The 19,335-nt window shown below is 45.8% G+C and overlaps 1 protein-coding gene and 1 pseudogene across 3 annotated transcripts in view; both read left to right on the forward strand.

Annotated features, from left to right (window-relative positions):
- Window positions 1-4,645: 4,645 nt before the first annotated feature.
- Window positions 4,646-19,335, forward strand: part of GINM1 (glycosylated integral membrane protein 1) — a 34,491-nt gene continuing 19,801 nt past the window's right edge. Inside the window, exon 1 of one of the 2 annotated variants that reach the window (XM_084623712.1) lies at window positions 4,646-4,994. In XM_084623712.1, coding sequence (XP_084479838.1) covers window positions 4,881-4,994 — 114 coding nt within the window. In that variant the 5' untranslated portion in view covers window positions 4,646-4,880. The remainder of the gene's footprint in view (window positions 4,995-19,335) is intronic. The other variant, XM_084623711.1, reaches the window with a different exon arrangement.
- Window positions 13,136-14,037, forward strand: LOC311518326 (BOS complex subunit TMEM147 pseudogene; annotated as a pseudogene). Its single transcript has one exon. The product of its transcript is annotated as a BOS complex subunit TMEM147 pseudogene (transcript).

Raw genomic sequence — 19,335 nt, forward strand, 5'->3', positions numbered from 1 at the left:
GGTGTACGTATGGTTAGCCTGCAAGGTGAGTTAGGAGAGTGCAGGGCCGTCCCTAGGCACACGCAGAATACACAGCTGCGTGGGGCACCAAATTGCCCCAAATTTCATGGTGCCCTAGGCAGCTGCGAGCTGCATACGCGGTAGCACCAGCTCCGGCAACCAGCCTTATCCCTTGGCCGCCGCCCACTGCAAGGGGCAGGGCCGTCCCTAGGGGCGTGGGGGCCCTGAACAACTCCCTCCACCCCACCTCTTACCCTTCCCCCAGCTCCGCCGCCATTCCACGTCTTCCCCCAGCGACCCCGCACTCGCCGGCGGAACCAGGAAGCAGAGCAACTCGGCCCCAGCCCGCTCTACTCAGCCAGCTCCTAGCCGAGTCGCTCCGCTTCCCGCTGCCCGTGAAGGGGGGGGGACCGACCCCCGCACTCACCGGCGGCGGGAAGCAGAGCGCCGCAGCTGGAAGCCGGCTGAGTAGAGCGGGCTGCGGTCAGGCTGCTCCACTTCCCACTGCTGCTGGTGAGTGCAGGGGACCCCTCCCACAAGCAACACGGCTGGGGACGGGGCGAGGGAAGCGGAACGGGCTGCTCCCAGCCCCCTGCTAATTCCCCGAACCACTCTGGGCCTGTGGGCCCCCCCCCAAACTGGCCCCCACAGCTCCTGCCCCTTGGGCCCCGCAGGCCTTGAGTGCAGCCTAGACCCTGGCGGGGGAGGGAGCAGGTGCTGCCCCCGAGGAGGCCTGGGGTCCCCCACAGCCCCCCCGCGGGGGGGGGGCCTGCGTAGGGCACCAAAATGGCTAGGGACAGCCCTGGGAGAGTACTTGAGTGACCGAAAATCTGGTGGTGCCAGGAAACTGATACCCAACTACCACAAGAAAGACTCCCTCCCCCTAGAGACGCGGGGTAACAGGCTGACTCTCAGTCCTGGGTACACCAAAAAGTGTCACATGTATTCAATGTAATTTTGAATGAGGAAAATTAAGAGAGGGAGTGATGAAGAAAGCATCAAATGGAAGAGAAGAAAGAATGGCTTTATAGGGTAAGTGAAAGCAGAAGGGAAAAGAGAGAGGAAGGAAGTCAACACTTAGATAAATATCCTGTACAGGGATCATCAAAGATGGGATTTTTCAGAGGCGTCTGAGGGAGTTAGTTAGACACCCAACTCCCATTTAATTTCAATGGGAGTTGGGTGCTGAATCCTTCAGGCTCTGTTGAAAATGCAAGGCTAAAGGGGATCCTTATTTTGCTACATGTTTGCATATTCATACAGTATTCTAAATAACTATCTTTTTGTTTAGTACATTTTAAGTATGATTTAATCACAAAGTCCATACTCAGAACATCATAGTAGCTTTAGAAATGGGCCTGGTGTCAGTTGTGTAGAGTTCATCAGAACGAAACCCACTGAAACACGAACTATGACTTACCACTGGAATGCAATCCATAGTTAGGAATGCATGTAATTTAAACCTACTCCCATATGCAATATTCACAAGTGCCAACAAATGATGCATGCTTATATCTGCCATTCCATCCTTGCAAACAGCTTTGTCACCATTATGAAATTCAGCAAAATATATCACTAGGATCCCTATTTACCAGATTTATTGCATTATGTTGCTGGCTGACCTCCAGAGTGAGACTGCACAATGAACAGACACAAACAGAACTTCTGCACCCTCGTTGAGTGGTACTTCTCTTATAGATGAGTCTTCTTTTTGGAAACTGCTTCAGTAGACAGCCATGCTGCATTTAAATTAGGGCTGTCAAACTATTAAAAAAACATCACAATTAAGCGTGAAATTTTAAAAATAGTTACAATTAATCACACTGTTAACCAATAATACAATATCAATTTAAATTCAGCATGGAAGCGTGACCTCTGGAATGGTGGTCAAAGCATGAAGGGATATACAAATGTTTAGCATATCTGGAATGTAAATACCCAGCAATGCCGGCTACAACAGTCCCATGCGAACGCCTGTTCTCGCTTTCAGGTGACATTGTACATAAGAAGTGGGCAGCATTATCTCCCGTAAATATAGACAAACTTGTTTCTCTTAACGATTGGCTGAACAAGAAGTAGGACTGAGTGGACTTACAGGCTCCAAAGTTTTAAATTGTTTTGTGTGTGAGTGCAGTTGTATATAAAAAAATTCTATATTTGTAAATTGTACTTTCATGATAAAGAGATAGCACTACAGTACTTGTATGACGTGAATTGAAAAATACTATTTCTTGTTTCTATTTTACAGTGCAAATATTTGAAACAAAAGTGAGCACAGTACACTTTGTATTCTGTGCTGTAAATGAAATCAATCTTTGAAAATGTAGAACATCAAAAAATATTTATAATAAATTTAAATTGGTATTCTATTAATGTTTAACAGTGCAATTAAAACTGTGATTAATCATGACTTTTTTTAATCTAGTTAATTTGTTTTGCATTAATCGCTTGCATTAACTGTGATTAATTGACAGCCCTAATTTAAATAGCAGTGTGGGGGTAGAGAAAGGAAATGGAAATCAAGAAACCTGTTCTATTCCTTGCTCTGTCAGTGATTTGCTATGTGACCTTGGGCAAATCACAAAACTTCTCTGTGCCTCAGTTTCCTGATCTAACTGGAAATAATAACAACAATAAAAATCATACTAACTGTTGGCAAGTGTTTGAAATTATCAGATAAAAAGCAACTATATAAAATATTTATTATTAAATAAATTCTTGAGAAATCAAAATTTAAAAAAATTATAACATTTATTTGGAGATAATCACAAACAAAACAAAAAAATAAAATAAAGCAGGACCAAGCAGTTATACACATGAAAGTTTCTTCAGTGCTGAATGGTTCAAAGTCAAAGAAGTGAGAAGAATGCGCAAGATGTCATTTCCTGTAAGACTCCTAAACCTCAACCTCCATTGCCTTGTACATGTGCAAAGTGGGTGTAAAATACTACTTCTCTGTTTTCATAACATTTCACATTTGCTCTACACAGATGTAAATGATCATGCAAGATGCAAGGTATTTGAAAATAAGCCCTTTTGTGTATTTAACTTTCAAGTATATAGATCTTCTATCCTTCAAATTATTATTTGCACAGAGTTTTAAATGTATTTACCTTTCCTGCCTATTATATCTGGAATCTCCCCTTTTCAGTGATATAGAGCTCCCACTTCTGGCCTTGCAGGGTAGGGAGGTCTCAAACCTGGTTCTGGTGCAAGACAGAATATTGCCTACATCTCAAACCAGTGTAGATTACATCAGAAAAGTCCACTTATGGGGGAAAAGAAGGAAACATTTATATAGCAGGGTTTTTTTAATTTTGTTTTTTAATATACAGTGGCTCTTCAAAGCTCCTCAACAGTTTGAGAATTTGGTTTGTTCGAAATAGCTTCAGAAAAGGATTTATAGACAGCGTGCAGGTGAGGCCATGCAAAGATGTATGGTGAAGTAATTATCACATGAATATCACCACCTATGTTCATATGGTCTGTGGGGATGCGAGTCTATTTGCTTACTGTAAAAAGCATTATTCAAAATGTGCAATTTGTTTTCTTAATGTAAAATGGATATTTAGAGCGCAGCCCTGGCTCACTGAAAAAGTCTCCCAGTAGGCCCTGATATCACAGAACAAAATGGTTTAAGAGAAATCATTACCATCAGTTGCATCAAAGATTCATTAACTACAAAATCTTAAAATAGGCTTTAGCTCAGCAGACAATTGCAGACTGTCAAGCAAGTAAGAAGGATTTTTAAAAGGCTGTAATATAAGCAGGCCTAATTAATTTTCTTTCCTTTTCTGTTCAGGGGATTTATAAAAGTAAAAACAATTATTTTTTTAAAAGATGTGTAATGAATAATACTTTGGGGCCCAGTTATTTCGTTTAACAATCTGGGGACCTAATCCCACAAAGAGTTGTCCACACGCATAGAGTCTGATCCAAAACCCACTGAAAGCAATGATAGTCTATCCACGGACGTAATGGGTTTGGACTGAGGTCCTTAGTTACTCCTGTATGGAATCCCACTGCCGTCAGTGAGTACAGGAATAACTATAAATGTGTTTGTAACAATTTTCATGATCAGGCCATTGCATTATTATTGTAATTAAAATACTTTAACATCTCATTTTCTTTTCTCTCCTTAAGCTGTTTGTTTACATTTGACATTTTACTCAGCTTGGACAGTTTCACTTTCACTTACAATAAAGACTCCCCCCCCCCCCCCGGCACGTACCCGAAGATACAAAGCGGGGCGAGGAGAGCGTCCCGCACACATACTGCGGGCTGGGACGGCGGGGCTTTGAGAGCCGGCCCACTTCTCCAACATCGCGCCCCGGCATCGGGAGCGGGGAGGGAGGGAGAGAGAGGAGCGCGCTGGCTGGCGGGAGGGGGGGTGTCCCTTTCTGGGAGACCGCTCCCGGCAGCCAGGGGAACAGCTGGGCCTGGAGCCTCCCCTACAGGCTGTAGCCGAGGGAGGAAAGGGGCAGGGCCCGGGAAGGGGGAGGGGAGACCAGGCTTTGCCCGGCACACACACTACGCGGGGCGATGCAATGGCCGGAACGAGCCAATCCGCCTCATTGCCTTTCCCACCTCCCGCCGGGAAACCCCATCGCCTCCCTCCCGCGCATGGCTCCGGCGACGCCCCGGGGCCTGGGCTTCGGCCAACACAGAGCCGCGGCCCGCCGGCCGACGTGCCCCCCTCCCGCGGAGGCGGGGTGTTTGCGCGCGTCCCGCTCGCCCCTCCAGCCGCTCTTATGCAACAGCCGGCAGCCGCCAGCCGCAGCCCGGGCCCGGCCCCGCTCCGCTCCCTTCCCTCCGCTGCGGCCCGCCCCTCTCCCCGCGGGGAATGTTTCGCTAGTTTGCTTTAATTCCCGGGACCCAAGATGGAGGCTGCGCTGGGGCCTGGCGGGCTCCTGCTGCTGCTCCTCCTCGGCCTGGGGCTGCTCGGCCCCGCGGCTCCGCAGCCCGCCGCCGCCCGCCCACAGTCCCTCAGCCAGGTACCGAGAGGGGAGACCCGGCCCGCGGCGGGGCGGGGTGGGTGCGCTGGCAGAGGGGCTGGGCTTGAAGCGCTTTCCATCGGAGAGCGGGTCCAGTGGCTCTCAGCCGCAGCCCTCCCCCGCGGTACCGGTTGTTCCGGCGCCCCTGTGTGCTGGGGAGGCCGGGGTGCGCCGGGGGCGGGGGTAAGGGACGCACTTGGCAGACAGGGGTGTGTGCTGGTGGGGTAGGGGTGTGCGGTGTGCCTCAGTGCAGTGAGGGATGAGCGTACATGGCGAGAATCAGGCTGTCAGTTTGAAAATATAAGCCTGATACTGGCCGGGTGCTGAAACTTGACCTTGAGGATCTGTTTTCCAAACGCATTTTATTAAAATGTGCTTGGGTGATTCCATGTTTTCAGACTGCACCAAAATGAGTTTACCGGGGATGGATCTCTCCTTTTTTTTGTTTGTTTGTTTTTTTACTCTCTTGTGTATGGAAGGGAATGCTGTAGATTGATGGTTTATGCACATGTTAATATTTAGAAAAACAGCTGCTTGGGGGAAGCGAGAAAATACAGGCATTAAAAATTAACTCGCACATGAGCTGTATTTTTTCTTTGTTTTTTTAACGCATACATCCATATCTTGACAGCTCCGTGCTATAGATTAACATGATTAACATGTAGGCCCAAATCTTGCTTTCAGTGCTACAAGAAAATGTTATGGTACATAGACAGGCTTCAGAGTAGCAGCCGTGTTAGTCTGTATTCGCAGAAAGAAAAGGAGTACTTGTGGCACCTTAGAGACTAACAAATTTATTTGAGCATAAGCTTTCGTGAGCTATAGCTCACTTCATCGGATGCATTCAGTGGGGAGATTTATATACATAGAGAACATGAAACAATGGGTATTACCATACACACTGTAAGGAGAGTGATCACTTAAGGTGAGCTATTACCGGGGGTGGGGGAGGACAACGACACCTTTTATAGTGATAATCAAGGTGGGCCATTTCCAGCAGTTGACAAGAATGTCTGAGGAACAGTGCGGGGGGGGGGGGGAGATAAACATGGGGAAATAGTTTAACTGTGTAATGACCCATCCACTCCCAGTCTCTATTCAAGCCTAAGTTAATTGTATCCAGTTTGCAAATTAATTCCAATTCAGCAGTCTCTTGCTGGAGTCTGTTTTTGAAGTTTTTTTAAGTATTGCCACTTTTAGGTCTGTAAGCGAGTGACCAGAGAGATTGAAGTGTTCTCCAACTGGTTTTTGAATGTTATAATTATTGATGTCTGATTTGTGTCCATTTATTCTTTTACGTAGAGATTGTCCAGTTTGGCCAATGTACATGGCAGAGGGGCATTGCTGGCACATGATGGCATATATCACGTTGGTAGATGTGCAGGTGAACGAGCCTCTGATAGTTTTCAGAGTAACAGCCGTGTTAGTCTGTATTCGCAAAAAGAAAAGGAGTACTTGTGGCACCTTAGAGACTAACCAATTTATTTGAGCATGAGCTTTCGTGAGCTACAGCTCACTTCATCAGATGCATACCGTGGAAACTGCAGAAGACATTATATACACAGAGACCATGAAACAATACCTCCTCCCACCCCACTCTCCTGCTGGTAATAGCTTATCTAAAGTGATCATCAAGTTGGGCCATTTCCAGCACAAATCCAGGTTTTCTCACCCTCTGCCCCCCCCCCCCAACTCACTCTCCTGCTGGTAATAGCCCATCCAAAGTGACCACTCTCTTTAAAATGTGTATGATAATCAAGGTGGGCCAGTGTGGCTGATGTGATTAGGCCCTATGATGGTGTCCCCTGAATAGATATGTGGACACAGCTGGCAACGGGCTTTGTTGCAAGGATAGGTTCCTGGGTACACATAAGGTGGGGGTTGGTGCTGAAATATATATTTATATGATTGGCTATAAAGTAAATCTGTTTTTTGTTAGGGGTTTATTTTGGTACGATTTAGAGGTTACTTTTGTTGGAATTAGGGGATACTTCATGAGACCTGTAAACCATGACCTCTAGAATTACACCACCTCCCCCAAAAAACCAAACCCAACAACTGGTTCTGTGTAGATACTGAAATTGTCTCTAATTACAATAGTTGTGAACGTCAGAGCATCTTATCACAGAAGTACCATATGGGAAGCTTCTGTTGGGTTGGCCTGTTAACACACAACTGATAACATGAACTTTGTTACAAAGCTCTCCTCAAGATAACTGTGTAAATAAAAAAATAAGCCTGGTAGCAAACCCATTAGTGGTACATCCTATACTGCAAAAAGAAAACCTGAGTTTACTTCCTGGTTTCTGCCTCTCTTCACAGAGGGCCTTCATTTGCTAACTGGAAACTCTCAGTTGGGAAACTATGGTCCTGATGCTGTTGCAAACATATAGCACCTGTGTAACTGTAGGATTGGGGCTTTATGGAGGTTTGCTGTGTGTAAATGTTATAACAGCTGTCAGCATTGACAACTCTTTCTGTGTCAGTGAGATGTATCTACACTGGCCCAGAAACAGGTGAGGCAAGAATGACCCAGTCTCAATTGTACTTTACCGCCTAAAAGTTACTATCTGTTTGGAATGTTCCTTAATTGTCAGGACTCCTATGTGGATTGAAGATGCAGGGAACAAATGATTGAATAGGAACAAATATTTCTTAGCTTGATACATTTCTAAAGCATGCCTAAAGGTATTTTAGATAGAAGAAACAAAACCTTCATTGCTGAGCAGCATTACTCTTGACTAGATATGAACTGACTTGTCAAAATGTAGCTGCTGCTGCAGATTTTGAAATTGAAGGTCCCAAGAATCAGAAGAGCATGAGTTCTCCCTTCTATCCCCTGTCCATGTGGCTTCTTCACAAGACGTGATGTTTAAGGGATACAATGAGTGGTAGACTAATCTTTACTCTGAATAGTTTTGGATCTGCAGACCTGTGAGTGGCTTTCTCATCTGTGCAATATTATCACTTTTAGCTAGGTCTGGACTGGGCATTATGTAACTTTGACAGTTTGTGGACAGAATACTATCAATTGCTTGATGTTTTAAACTTTTTAAACATGATGTTAAAGATCCCTTTTGATGCAGGTTAAGAATGTATGTTTTTAATTTAGGAAAGGGGTTATGGGAAAGCATGACAGGAAGGGATTGAAAAACATTGACATCCTAAAATAACTTGAGTCTGATTTATTTTGTAGGTTTGAAATGTTCTGCTTTAGCTCTAGTATTTGAGTACGTCATTTGTTGCTCAGTGCCTGGCATTTCCCAAACAAGCACTTATGGATCATGGACTTTTCCTTCTTTTCATAATTTTCTTTGGACAGCAGCACAGGTTTTTTCCTTGTAATTTGGGCGAATCATTCCGCATTATTCTGTAGCGGTTCAAGAGATATTTCACAACGTTATCTTTTGTTAAATTCTTCTTTCAAAAATATGTTCAAACTGCACTGGAAGCTTAAAAAATGAGGGAAGATTAAAAGGGCCTGGAATAAACATCCTTCAGGTCCTTCAGAGTTCCTTGACAAAGCAAAAGCAGCTAGGAAAATCACAAGGCAAAGTAGTTAATAGTCTCTGCTGTGTAAAACTAGGATGTAAAAGAAATACAATACAGTTCTTAATGCTAAATGAAGAGTTAGATTAAGTTTAGGTCATTTGGTTTTCATTTAGTTTTTTTTATTCTTAGGCCTGGTCTACACTGGGGGGGAGGGGAAGATCGATCTAAGTTATACAACTTCAGCTACGTGAATAACGTAGCTAAAGTCGACGTACTTAGATCTACTTACCATGGTGTCTTCACTGCAGTAAGTTGAAGGCTGACGCTCTCTCGTCGACTCCTCCTGCGCCTCTCGCTCTGATGGAGTACTGGAGTCAACAGGAGAGCGCTCAGCGGTCGATTTATCGCGTCTAGACTAGATGCAATAGATCGACCCCTGCTGGATTGATGGCTGCCCCTCGATCCAGCGGGTAGTGTAGACAAGCCCTTAATATGGTCCTGATGAGAACAAGACATGAAGTGTGAGGGAGCTGGCTGAAAGCACAATGGGCTGGGTCCTACAATTTTATGGTTGGTCTGATTTACATTGGCGGTAAATGAGTTTAGTTATCTAAATGAATTTTCCCCTGGATGGTTGTTTCTAGTTTTTGAGGATGTGATTTTTGCCTTTTGATTATTTATGTTGATTATTTCTTTTGATGTGGCCTACTCACCTGTCAGAAATATGGCATATATAATTAGTGTGCATACTATTATGTTTCTTGCAGATAATATCTATGTTGTTGAATACTAAAAACATCTGACAAAAAATAGTTTTTCATTGGTGAGATGTTAAGATATTCTCCACTATGTAGACCACATACACAATATTAACATATGCTTGCAGGCACCATGTGCTGTTATACTTCAGAGGAAGAGAAAAGGATTGTTAATAATGACTAATTTAAACCAATAAAAGAAATAACTTTTGCAAGTATCTTGTGGTGCTAACCTGATATGTGTTCTGAACTTGTGAAAATTTGTGTAATTTTCTGTATCTTTCTGTGCATATTTTATTAATTGACTGCAGGATGATGTAATGATGTCTCAATGTCTTGGAATTAGGTATGTGATTTTACAACACTTGGTAAAATAATCATAATATGTTATGATTTAATAGTGAGAAAGCAGAAGTTTAATTCTAGCTATGTAAGTAGGAAAGAGGGGAGAATAGGTGGTGTTATCCAAAGAACCTTACTAATTCACCTTTGTGACTGGGACACGATTGTGAATTAATAAAATTTGCAAAGTAGGAAGTAAACAAATGTGTACATGCAAAAAGAAAAGCACAGCTAGTGCATGGTAATGTCATTTATTTGACAAGTGTAGCTTAGTTTTAATTACTTTCATTCATACTGTACTACTTAGACTAATAATAAATGTAGTGAAGTTTTAGTGATATAACATCTCCCTCGATGACTGTTCTAAAAACTTTGCTGTAAAGTATGCAGGGTCTACCATTTTTTGTCCTATAGCCATGTCAGTAGACCCGGTTGCAACATGGGAAATTTTAAGAAAGTCTTGTGTAGACATCCACTTGCTGTGACAGGCATTAAGAACTGTTTGGACATTTCTACACTACTATGTGTGTGTGGAGTTGTGTGTGAGGGGATGCATGCATGCTATGTATGATGGGGTGCATGCATGCTGTGTGTGCCAGTGTATTGAGGGGTGAGTCCACATGTTCTCATTTTGAAAATATAAACCAGATTTTTATTTGACCTGTATTTCTTCTTCAAGCTGAAACTTGACAATGATAGTCTATTTTTCAAATGTTTTTTTAAAAAATTATTCAGGTGACTAAGTTATAAGACTGCTCAAAAAGTAGGAGTTTTTTTTAAATACTTTGTAACTTATAGTAGCTTTTTGTGTATTTAATGGAATATTGCATATTGATTATGTATGTATCAATATGTAGAAAGACTGCTGGCTGGGAGAAGGGAGAAAAATCTAGCTATTAATATTAAAGCTATTCCACATATATATCTTTACATTTTTAACATATATACATCTGTATCATGACAGCTCCATGCTATGGATTACTTTAGTGCTGTAGGCCCCAGTGTTGCTCCTGTGATTTCAGTGCTACAGGATTGGGGCAAGAAAATGTTGTGGTGTATAGTTAATTGTGGTTTTTGTTGTTGTTGGGCAGGATAGAGGGGAGAAGGGAGGTTATAAAGTAAATTTGGAGTTTTTGAATAGTTCGGTTTATTTTTGTACCATTTTAAAGATTACTTCTGTTGGAATTAGAGGCTGCTTCATAAGACCTGTGAACTTTGACCTCAGATTTTAAAAAAAGCTGGAAGTTCTGTGTTAATATTTAAATTGTGAGTAAACATCCTGTGATTACACTAGTTGTGAACTGCAAAGTGTCTTATAGAAGCATGAAACGGGAAAGATCTGCTGGGTCATCTGGTCAATTGTCCTGCTAATACTATATTGTAATAAATTCATACACCAGCAAAGTTCTCCTCCAAGTAACTTTGTTTAAATAATTGGCAGCAATTCCAGTAGTGGCCTATCCTGTACTGTAAGGTAGGAAACCTGAGTTTACTTCCTGGTTTCTTTCTCTCTTCATGAAAGGGTTGGGAATTGTGCTAAAGCACAACTTGGGGGAGTTTCTGGGTATACACTGTAATAAAAAAAACTATAGCATTGAGTGTCAGAGTCTGAGTCAATTTGTTTTAGGCTTACAGGGCTCAGGCTGTGAGGCTAAAAATAGCAATGTAGTTGAGGTTCAGTCTCAAGCTGCAGCCCAGGCTCTGGGACCTTTCCTCCCCCAAACAACTACACTGCCACTTTTAGCCCCACAAGCCTGAGTTAACTGACTAGGGCCAGTGGTGCCACAGGTCTTTTACTGCAGTGTAGATGTATCCTCAGCAAACTACTGCCCTCTAGGATTGAGGCTTACTAGGTTCTCTGACTAGCTGTAATAAATTATAATTGAGAGAAGGTGGGTCTCGGCCATGTTGGTCTCAGCATATTAAAGAGACAAGGTGGACCAGTAAAAGGTATTACCGCCTTGGGTGCTACTAACCTGAGACCAGCATGGCTGCAACACTGCTTGCATAGATTATAGCTGTCAGAATTAACAACCCACTATTTGTGTCAGTGCAATATTTCTGTTGCAGTGCAGACACAATTGAGGCAAGGATGACTGAGACTCTATCATTTAGCACCAAAAATACTGAGGCCATGTCTACACTACCACTTATGTCAGCAAAATTTATGTTTCTCTGGCATGTGAAAAACAAAAAATAACAACAACACTCCTGAGTGACATAAGTTTCGCTGGCATAAGTGGTAATGTGCACAGCGCTGTGTCGCTGGAAGAGAGTCTCCTGCCTACATAGCTGCCGCTGCTCATTGAGGTGGTTTTATTATGTCGACAGGAGAGCTCTCTCCTGTCGGCATAGAGTGGCTACATAAGCGATCTTACAGTGGCGCAGCTGTGGCGCTGTAAGCTCGCTAATGTAGACATGGCCTAAAATCTGTTTGGAATGTACCTTACATAGTTGGTAATCCTCTGAAGGCCTCTGTTATGTGCATGCAAGATGGGTATATATGACAACAGGAATAAATGTTGTTCTTTGAGTGCTTGTTCATGTCGATTCCATTCCGCGCCATGTGCACAAGTGCTGGAGATTTTTCCCTCAGTGGTATCTGCAGGGCCGGTCCTAGTGCCCCCTGGAGCTCCACGCACGTGCTGGTATAAAGGGCATCACCAGCTCCATACCCTCTCAGTTCCTTCTTATTGCCCATCATGGTTGCTAGGAATGACCTTCTTGCTCTTGCAAGGCTTTCCTAACAGTGGTTTGGACTCTGATCTGTTGTAGTTAGCAGATTTAGTTATTCTGAGTGTATATAGAACAGATAGTTGTCCCAGTCTTGGAGAGATGTTGTCCCAGGTACTGGGCATGCCCCGGTCCCTGGGCTTCAAGAGTGCTCCTCCTGCAGCAAGCCTATGCCTATGAGCAACCCGTGTTCGCCTTGCCTAAAGTGCCGTGGGGAAGCTCACGTTAAGGAGAAGTGTAAAATCTATGAGGGCTTCAGACCAAGGACTCGGAAAGACAGAGACATCCACCTGAAGGCTCTGAGCTGTCCTGCTCTGAATTGGCACTGAGTACTTCAGTCTCTGTGCTCTTTCCAGCACCATTCCCCATCACCAGTGCCGAGGAAGAAGCACAAGAAACAGTGCACTGGGAGAGGGCACTCTCTGGTGCCGAAGAGTGAGAAGAGGGGAGCAACTGATGTCGGGCCCATGCCGGGCCATTTGTCCTCTCCAGATCCACAGTCGGTGTACCAAGCCCGATTTGGAACCCGCCTCTGACTCTGGGGAGCGGTTGTGGTACCTCGTGCTTGCGGCCCCCCCTCAACTCTGGAGGCCTTCCAGGCTGCAAAGGACTTGATGTCTCTCCCGATATCTCTCACCACCCAAGGTTCCATGCCAGCCAGGGCTACCAGAGACAGAAGGGCGCAGGGGGTAGAGAGCTCCTGTTTGGCATCAGTGGTTGCGGCACCTTCCTGGCCCTGTTGCAGCAGTCCCTGACCCAGCATCGGTCACCAATCCCCTGGCATCACCTGGAGGCAGTACCGGGCACAGCGCCTCCATGGTCTCTGTTGTCCCTACCCTCTGTTTGCGAGAAGCTGGGAATGGGCAACAACTAGGGGGTCTAGTGAGTATCAGGGGCGGGGAGCCCGGACTCCTGGGTTCTGTCCCTGGCCTGGGGGGAGCCAAGGGGTCTAGCAGGATCTGGGCGGTGCCAGATGGCCCCGTCCCCCTACCCCCACGCTGATCCTGGCACCAGCACAGCCGTGACCCTCTTCCACTTTGGGAACTGCTTCGTGCTGGCCTGTTTCCCCTACTTCATCACCTACAAGTGCAGCAGCCTGTTGGAGTATAATGCTTTCTGGAGATGCCTCCAAGCTGGGGCTACCTACCTCTTTGTCCAGCTCTGCAAGATGCTGTTCTTGGCCACTTTCTTTCCCACCTGGGAGGGTGGAGCCGGGGCTTACGATTTTGTGGCGGAGTTCATGAAGGCCACGGTGGACCTGGTGGGGCTGCACCTGGTGATGTCGAGGAACGCGGGGAAGGGCAAGTACAAGATCATGGTGGCAGCCATGGGATGGGCCACGGCAAAGCTGGTCGTGTCCAGGTGCATTCCTCTCTGGGTGGAGCCCTTGGCATTGAATTTGACTGGAAATATATCCAGATGAGTGTCGACTCCAACATCAGCCTGGTTCACTACATCGCCATGGCTGCCCTGGTGTGGATGTTCACCCGCTACAACCTGCCCCTCACCCTGCTGCTGGGCCTCAGCATCTACAAGGCCTTCTTCATGGAATCCTTTGTTCACATCTTCCTGCTGGGCAGCTGGATGGCGCTGCTGGTCAATGCTGTCATCACCGGCTTCCTGGTGCTCAGCTCCCTGGGTCTCTTCGTTACCTCGGTCCATGGAAATTAATCGCCCCCACCCCGCCAGGGATACTCTCAGCTCTGCTACCTAGAGACCTTGGGGATAGCTAAACACCTGGTTTTGCCGCCCACTGCCGTGCCGGATCTGATCCATCTTGGAGCAACCAGGACAAGGGTCAGAATGAACCACAACTGGAACCAAAAATACCCAAAAAAAAGACACAACTGAACAAACACAGACCTGCAAAGGCAGCCCAAAACAAGTGAAACAGCGAAGGTCAGCATGGAGGGAAAACAAAGTCTAGTCGGCGTGTTTTGAGAAAGCTGAAGAAGGCCATAGAAAGCCGGTTTGGACTGACACAAAGAGCACCAGGAACAGAGGTCGTGGAATGGAACACCCCCAAAGGAGCCCAGGGCTTAAAACCCTCCGGAGAGCTGGAGCAATTCGGAGAGCACAGCAGATCCTTGGACGGTCTGAGCCCAGGACAGCACTGCCGTCCACCTCTTGCCACCCTCCCCCCCCTGCCCCTCTTCTGACGTTACACCCAGACTTAGCCAGTCTAGGAGGCATGTGTGAGTATGAAAGTGGGTTAGGGCTTGGGGCATTAACACTTGCTTTCTTCCCCCCGAGTGATGGAGTGTTCTCTGCTGTTGTTTTATTATTTTATTAATAAAGCTTTAAAATTTAGACACTTGGTGTGCCTCGTCATCTCCTCCCCAGAAAGATCCTGTGGCCCTATCCTGATTAACTGTGGGCCCAGGCAGATTGGTAATGAAAATCTGTCACAGGATCTGTCAAGGTTCCTTCCCCACTCTGAACTCTAGGGTACATATGTGGAGACCTGCATGAAAAACCCCCTAAACTTATTTTTACCAGCTTAGGTTAAAACTTCCCCAAGGTACAAACTATTTTACCTTTTGCCCTTGGACTTTATTGCTGCCACCACCAAGCATCTAACAAATATATAACCGGGAAAGAGCCTGCTTGGAAACGTCTTTCCCCCCCCAAAATCCTCCCAAACCCTACACCCCCTTTCCTGAGGAAGGCTTGATAAAAATCCTCACCAATTTGCATAGGTGAACACAGACCCAAACCCTTGGTTCTTAAAAGAAGACTTTTAATTGAAGAAAAATAAAAGAATCACCTCTGTAAAATCAGGATGGTAAATACCTTACAGGGTAATCAGATTCAAAACATAGAGAATCCCTCTAGGCAAAACCTTAAGTTACAAAAAGACACAAAAACGGGAATATACGTTCCATTCAGCACAGCTTATTTTATCAGCCATTTAAACAAAACAGAATCTAACGCATATCTAGCTAGATTACTTACTAAATTCTAAGACTCCATTCCTGTTCTGTTCCTGGCAAAAGCCTCACACAGACAGAGAGAACTTTTGTTTCTCCCCTCCCCCTCCAGCTTTGAAAGTATCTCATCTCCTCATTGGTCATTTTGGTCAGGTGCCAGCGAGGTTATCCTAGCTTCTTAACCCTTTACAGGTGAAAGGGTTTTTCCTCTGGCCAGGAGGGATTTAAAGGTTTTTACCCTACCCTTTATATTTATGACAGGATCACCTGATGATTACCTGTTCTGTTAATTCCCTTTGGGGAACCAGGCATTGGCCACTGTCGGAAGACGGGATAGATAGATACTGGGCTAGATGGACCTTTGGTCTGACACAGTATGGTGGTTCTTATGTTCTTATGGCTGCTGAGGTCTGAAATGCTTCCTGAAGGCCGGGAGAACATATAGGCCTAGAGAATGGAGCGTGGCGCTCAAGTCTTTGAGGCTGTGCAGCTTGGAGTCTGTCTGCTCAGAGAATAGAGCAGTGCCCACTTAGGACTAAATCAAGAATTGCCTCCCCTCTTGTGGGTTCCAGGACTAGCTGCTCCAAGAAGCAGTCATTTAAGGTGTCAAGAAACCATATCTCTGCATCCCGTCCTGAGGTGACATGTACCGAGTCAATATGGGGATAGTTGAACTTCCCCATTATTATTGGGTTTAATAGCCTCTCTAATCTCCCTTAGCATTTCACAGTCACTATCACCAGCCTGGTCAGGTGGTCGGTAATATATCCCTATTGCTATATTCTTATTATTAGAGCATGGAATTACTATCCATAGAAATTCTATGGTACAGTTTGGTTCATTTAAGATTTTTACTTCATTTGATTCTACGCTTTCTTTCATATATAGTGCCATGCCCCCATGAGCACGACATGTCTGTCCTTGCAATATATTTTATACCCTAGTATTACTGTGTCCCATTGGTTATCCTCATTCCACCACATTTCTGTGTTGCCTATTTATATCAATATCCTCATTTAATATGAGGGATTTTAGTTCACTCATTTTATTATTATACTAGCATTTGTATATAAGCACTTTAAAAACTTGTCACTTTTTAGCTGTCTGCCATTACATGATGTAATTGAATGGGACTTTTTTTCATTTGACTTTTTCTTATCAGATCCTACCTGTATGTTATCATCATCCATCCTCTCCTCCTTACTAGGACATAGAGAATCTCCATTAATTGATCCTCCCCTCAGGGTTGTCTCTGTCTGAACCACGTGCTCCTCCGCACCAGTCAGCTTTTTCCCAGCCCTTAGTTTAAAAACTGCTCTACGACCTTTTTAATTTTAAGTGCCAGCAATTTGGTTCCATTTTGGTTAAGGTGGAGCCCATCCTTCCTGTATAGGCTCCCCCATTCCCAAAAGTTTCCCCAGTTCCTAATAAATCTAAACCCTTCCTCCCTACACCATCGTCTCATCCATGCATTGAGACCCTGCAGTTCTGCCTGTCTAACTGGCCCTGCGCGTGGAACTGGAAGCATTTCAGAGAATACTACCATGGAGGTCCTGCACTTCAGTCTCTTACCTAGCAGCCTAAATTTGGCCTCCAGGACCTCTCACCTATCCTTCTCTATGTCATTGGTACCGACATGTAGCATGACCACCAGCTCCTCCCCAGCACTACATATAAGTCTACTTAGATGTCTCGAGAGAGCCGCAAGCTTTGCACCAAGCAGGCAAATCACCGTGCGGGTCTCCCGGTCATTGCAAACCCAACTATCTATGTTTCTAAAAATTGAATCGCCCATTACTAATACTTGTCTATTCCTAATAACTGGAGTTTCCTCCCCTAGAGAGGAATCCTCGGTGTGAGCGGATACCACAACATCATCTGGAAGGAGGGTCCCAACTATGGGATCATTTCCTTCTGCTCCAGTTGGTTGTTTTCTTTCCCTGAGACTTTCATCCTCTTCAACAGCACAGAGGCTGTCAGACCGGGGATGGGACCAAACCCACCTCAGCAATCTCAGACCCAGGGTCTCTGGTCCCAGGAAGAACTCTCCCTGCATATAAACATTAGGGAACTCAGGACAATATGCCTGGCCTGCCAGGTGTTTCTTCCCAGCTGTCAGGCAGTCTTGTGCAGGTCTTGATGGACAACATGGCCTTGATGTTTTACGTCAACAAGCAAGGGGGAGCTTGCTCCTCAGCCCTGACTGTGGGCCTTCTGTGTGAACCACGACATCCATCTCAAGGTGGCACACCTCCCAGAAGAGCAGAATACGCTGGCAGATCACCTCAGCAGGTCCTTTTCCTCTTGCCACAAGAGGTTTCTTCACCCAGAGGCTGTCAGCGTTAACTTCCAGAAGTGGGGAACTCCCCAAGTGGACCCGTTCACCACCAGACAGAACAGAAAAGGCAAATGGTTCTGTTCAGTGCATGGCCTCAGCAAGGGCTCTGTGTCCGATGCCTTCCTGTTCTCGTGGGCGAGTGGACTGATGTACGCCTTCCTGCCAATCCCCCTTGGTTCACAACGTCCTCTTAAACTTTCACCTTGTCCCTCTTGATCTTATCTTGATAGCTCTGGCGTGGCCACATAAGTATTGGTTTGAATCACTTCTGGACCTCTCACTGGCAACTTCATTGGAGCTGCAACCACGTTCAGACTTGATTTCACAAGACCAAGACCAGTTGCTTCACCCAAACCTTGCCTCTCTACACCTGACGGCATGGCTTCTGCATGACTGAACCCCGAAAAGCAGGTCCAGCAAGTTTTGCTAGGTAGCAGGAAGCCCTCCACCAGGGCTACCTACCTAAGTGGAAGCGTTTCACTTGTTGGGCCTCAGAATGGAATCTTTCTCCATCTTGGTCTTCTCTGCAGTCCATTTCGGATGACTTGCTCCATCTGAAGCACCAGGATCTGGCACTGTCATCGTTCAAGATTCACTTGTTAGTCATCTCGGCCTTCCATCCTCCAGTCCAAGGCAGATCAGTCTTTTCCCACGAGATGTCGATCAGGTTCCTCAAGGGTTTAGAAAGACACTACTCACAAGTCCATGAACCGAATTTCCCCCATGGGACTTAACCCTGGTCCTGTCAAGGCTCGCTGCACTCCCCTATGAGCTGTTGGCATCCTGTTCTCTACTGCTCCTCTCGTGGAAGGTCACTTTCCTAGTGGTGATTACGTCAGCCAGAAGGGTCTCCGAAATCAAAGCCCCTGACTTCAGAACCTCCTTATACGGTGTTCTTCAAGGACAAGGTCAGCTGTACCCCCAACCACCCTTCCTACCAAAGTTGGTGTTGCAGTTCAATAACAATCAGGACTCTTCTTTCCAAAGCCTCACAGCACCAATGAGGAACATTGGCCACATACTTTAGAGTGGGGTGGCCAAACTTACTGACCTGCCGAGCCGCTTATGATAATCTTCAGACATTTGAGAGACGGGCATGCCAACTGTGGCTCAAGGCTTCAGTCCTGTGGGGTGTGCCAGCTGTGGCTCGGGGCTTCAGTCCCGCTCCTGCTGAAGCCCTAAGCCCCACCAGATGCCTCCTGCAGATCCCCCTCTCCGCAGGGCATAAGCCCCAAGCCCCACCATCCTGCCACAGGGCAGAAGCCTTAAGCTCCCCCCACCCCAGACTGGTAGTGGAGAATGGGGTGGGAGTGTGGGGGAGACTCGGTGAGCTGCACTTTCACTATAAAAGAGCCGCATGTGACTCGTGAGCCACACTTTGGCCACCCCTGCTTTAGATATTAGACGGGCCCTGGCCTTTTATTTTGAAAGGATGAAGCCCTTCTGCAAGTCTGTGCAGCTTTTTGTAGCTGTGGTGGACAGAATGAAAGGACTACCGGTGTCGTCCTAAAGAATATCACCCTGGATCACTGCCTGCATCTGAGCTAGTTACAAGCAGGTGAAGGTCTCATTCCACAAAGGGCCCAGGCTTCATCAGCAGTGTTCTTTGTGCAGATACCAATCCAGGACATCTGCAGGGCCACGACGTGGTTGTTGATTCATATCTTCACATCCCACTATGCCATCACCTAACAGGCCCGTGACCATGCTGATTTCAGTAGAGCAGTGTTGCGATCAGCACATCCATG

This window comes from Lepidochelys olivacea (assembly GCF_965140295.1).
Source record: "Lepidochelys olivacea isolate rLepOli2 genome assembly, chromosome: 3".
Taxonomy (NCBI): Eukaryota; Metazoa; Chordata; order Testudines; family Cheloniidae; genus Lepidochelys; species Lepidochelys olivacea.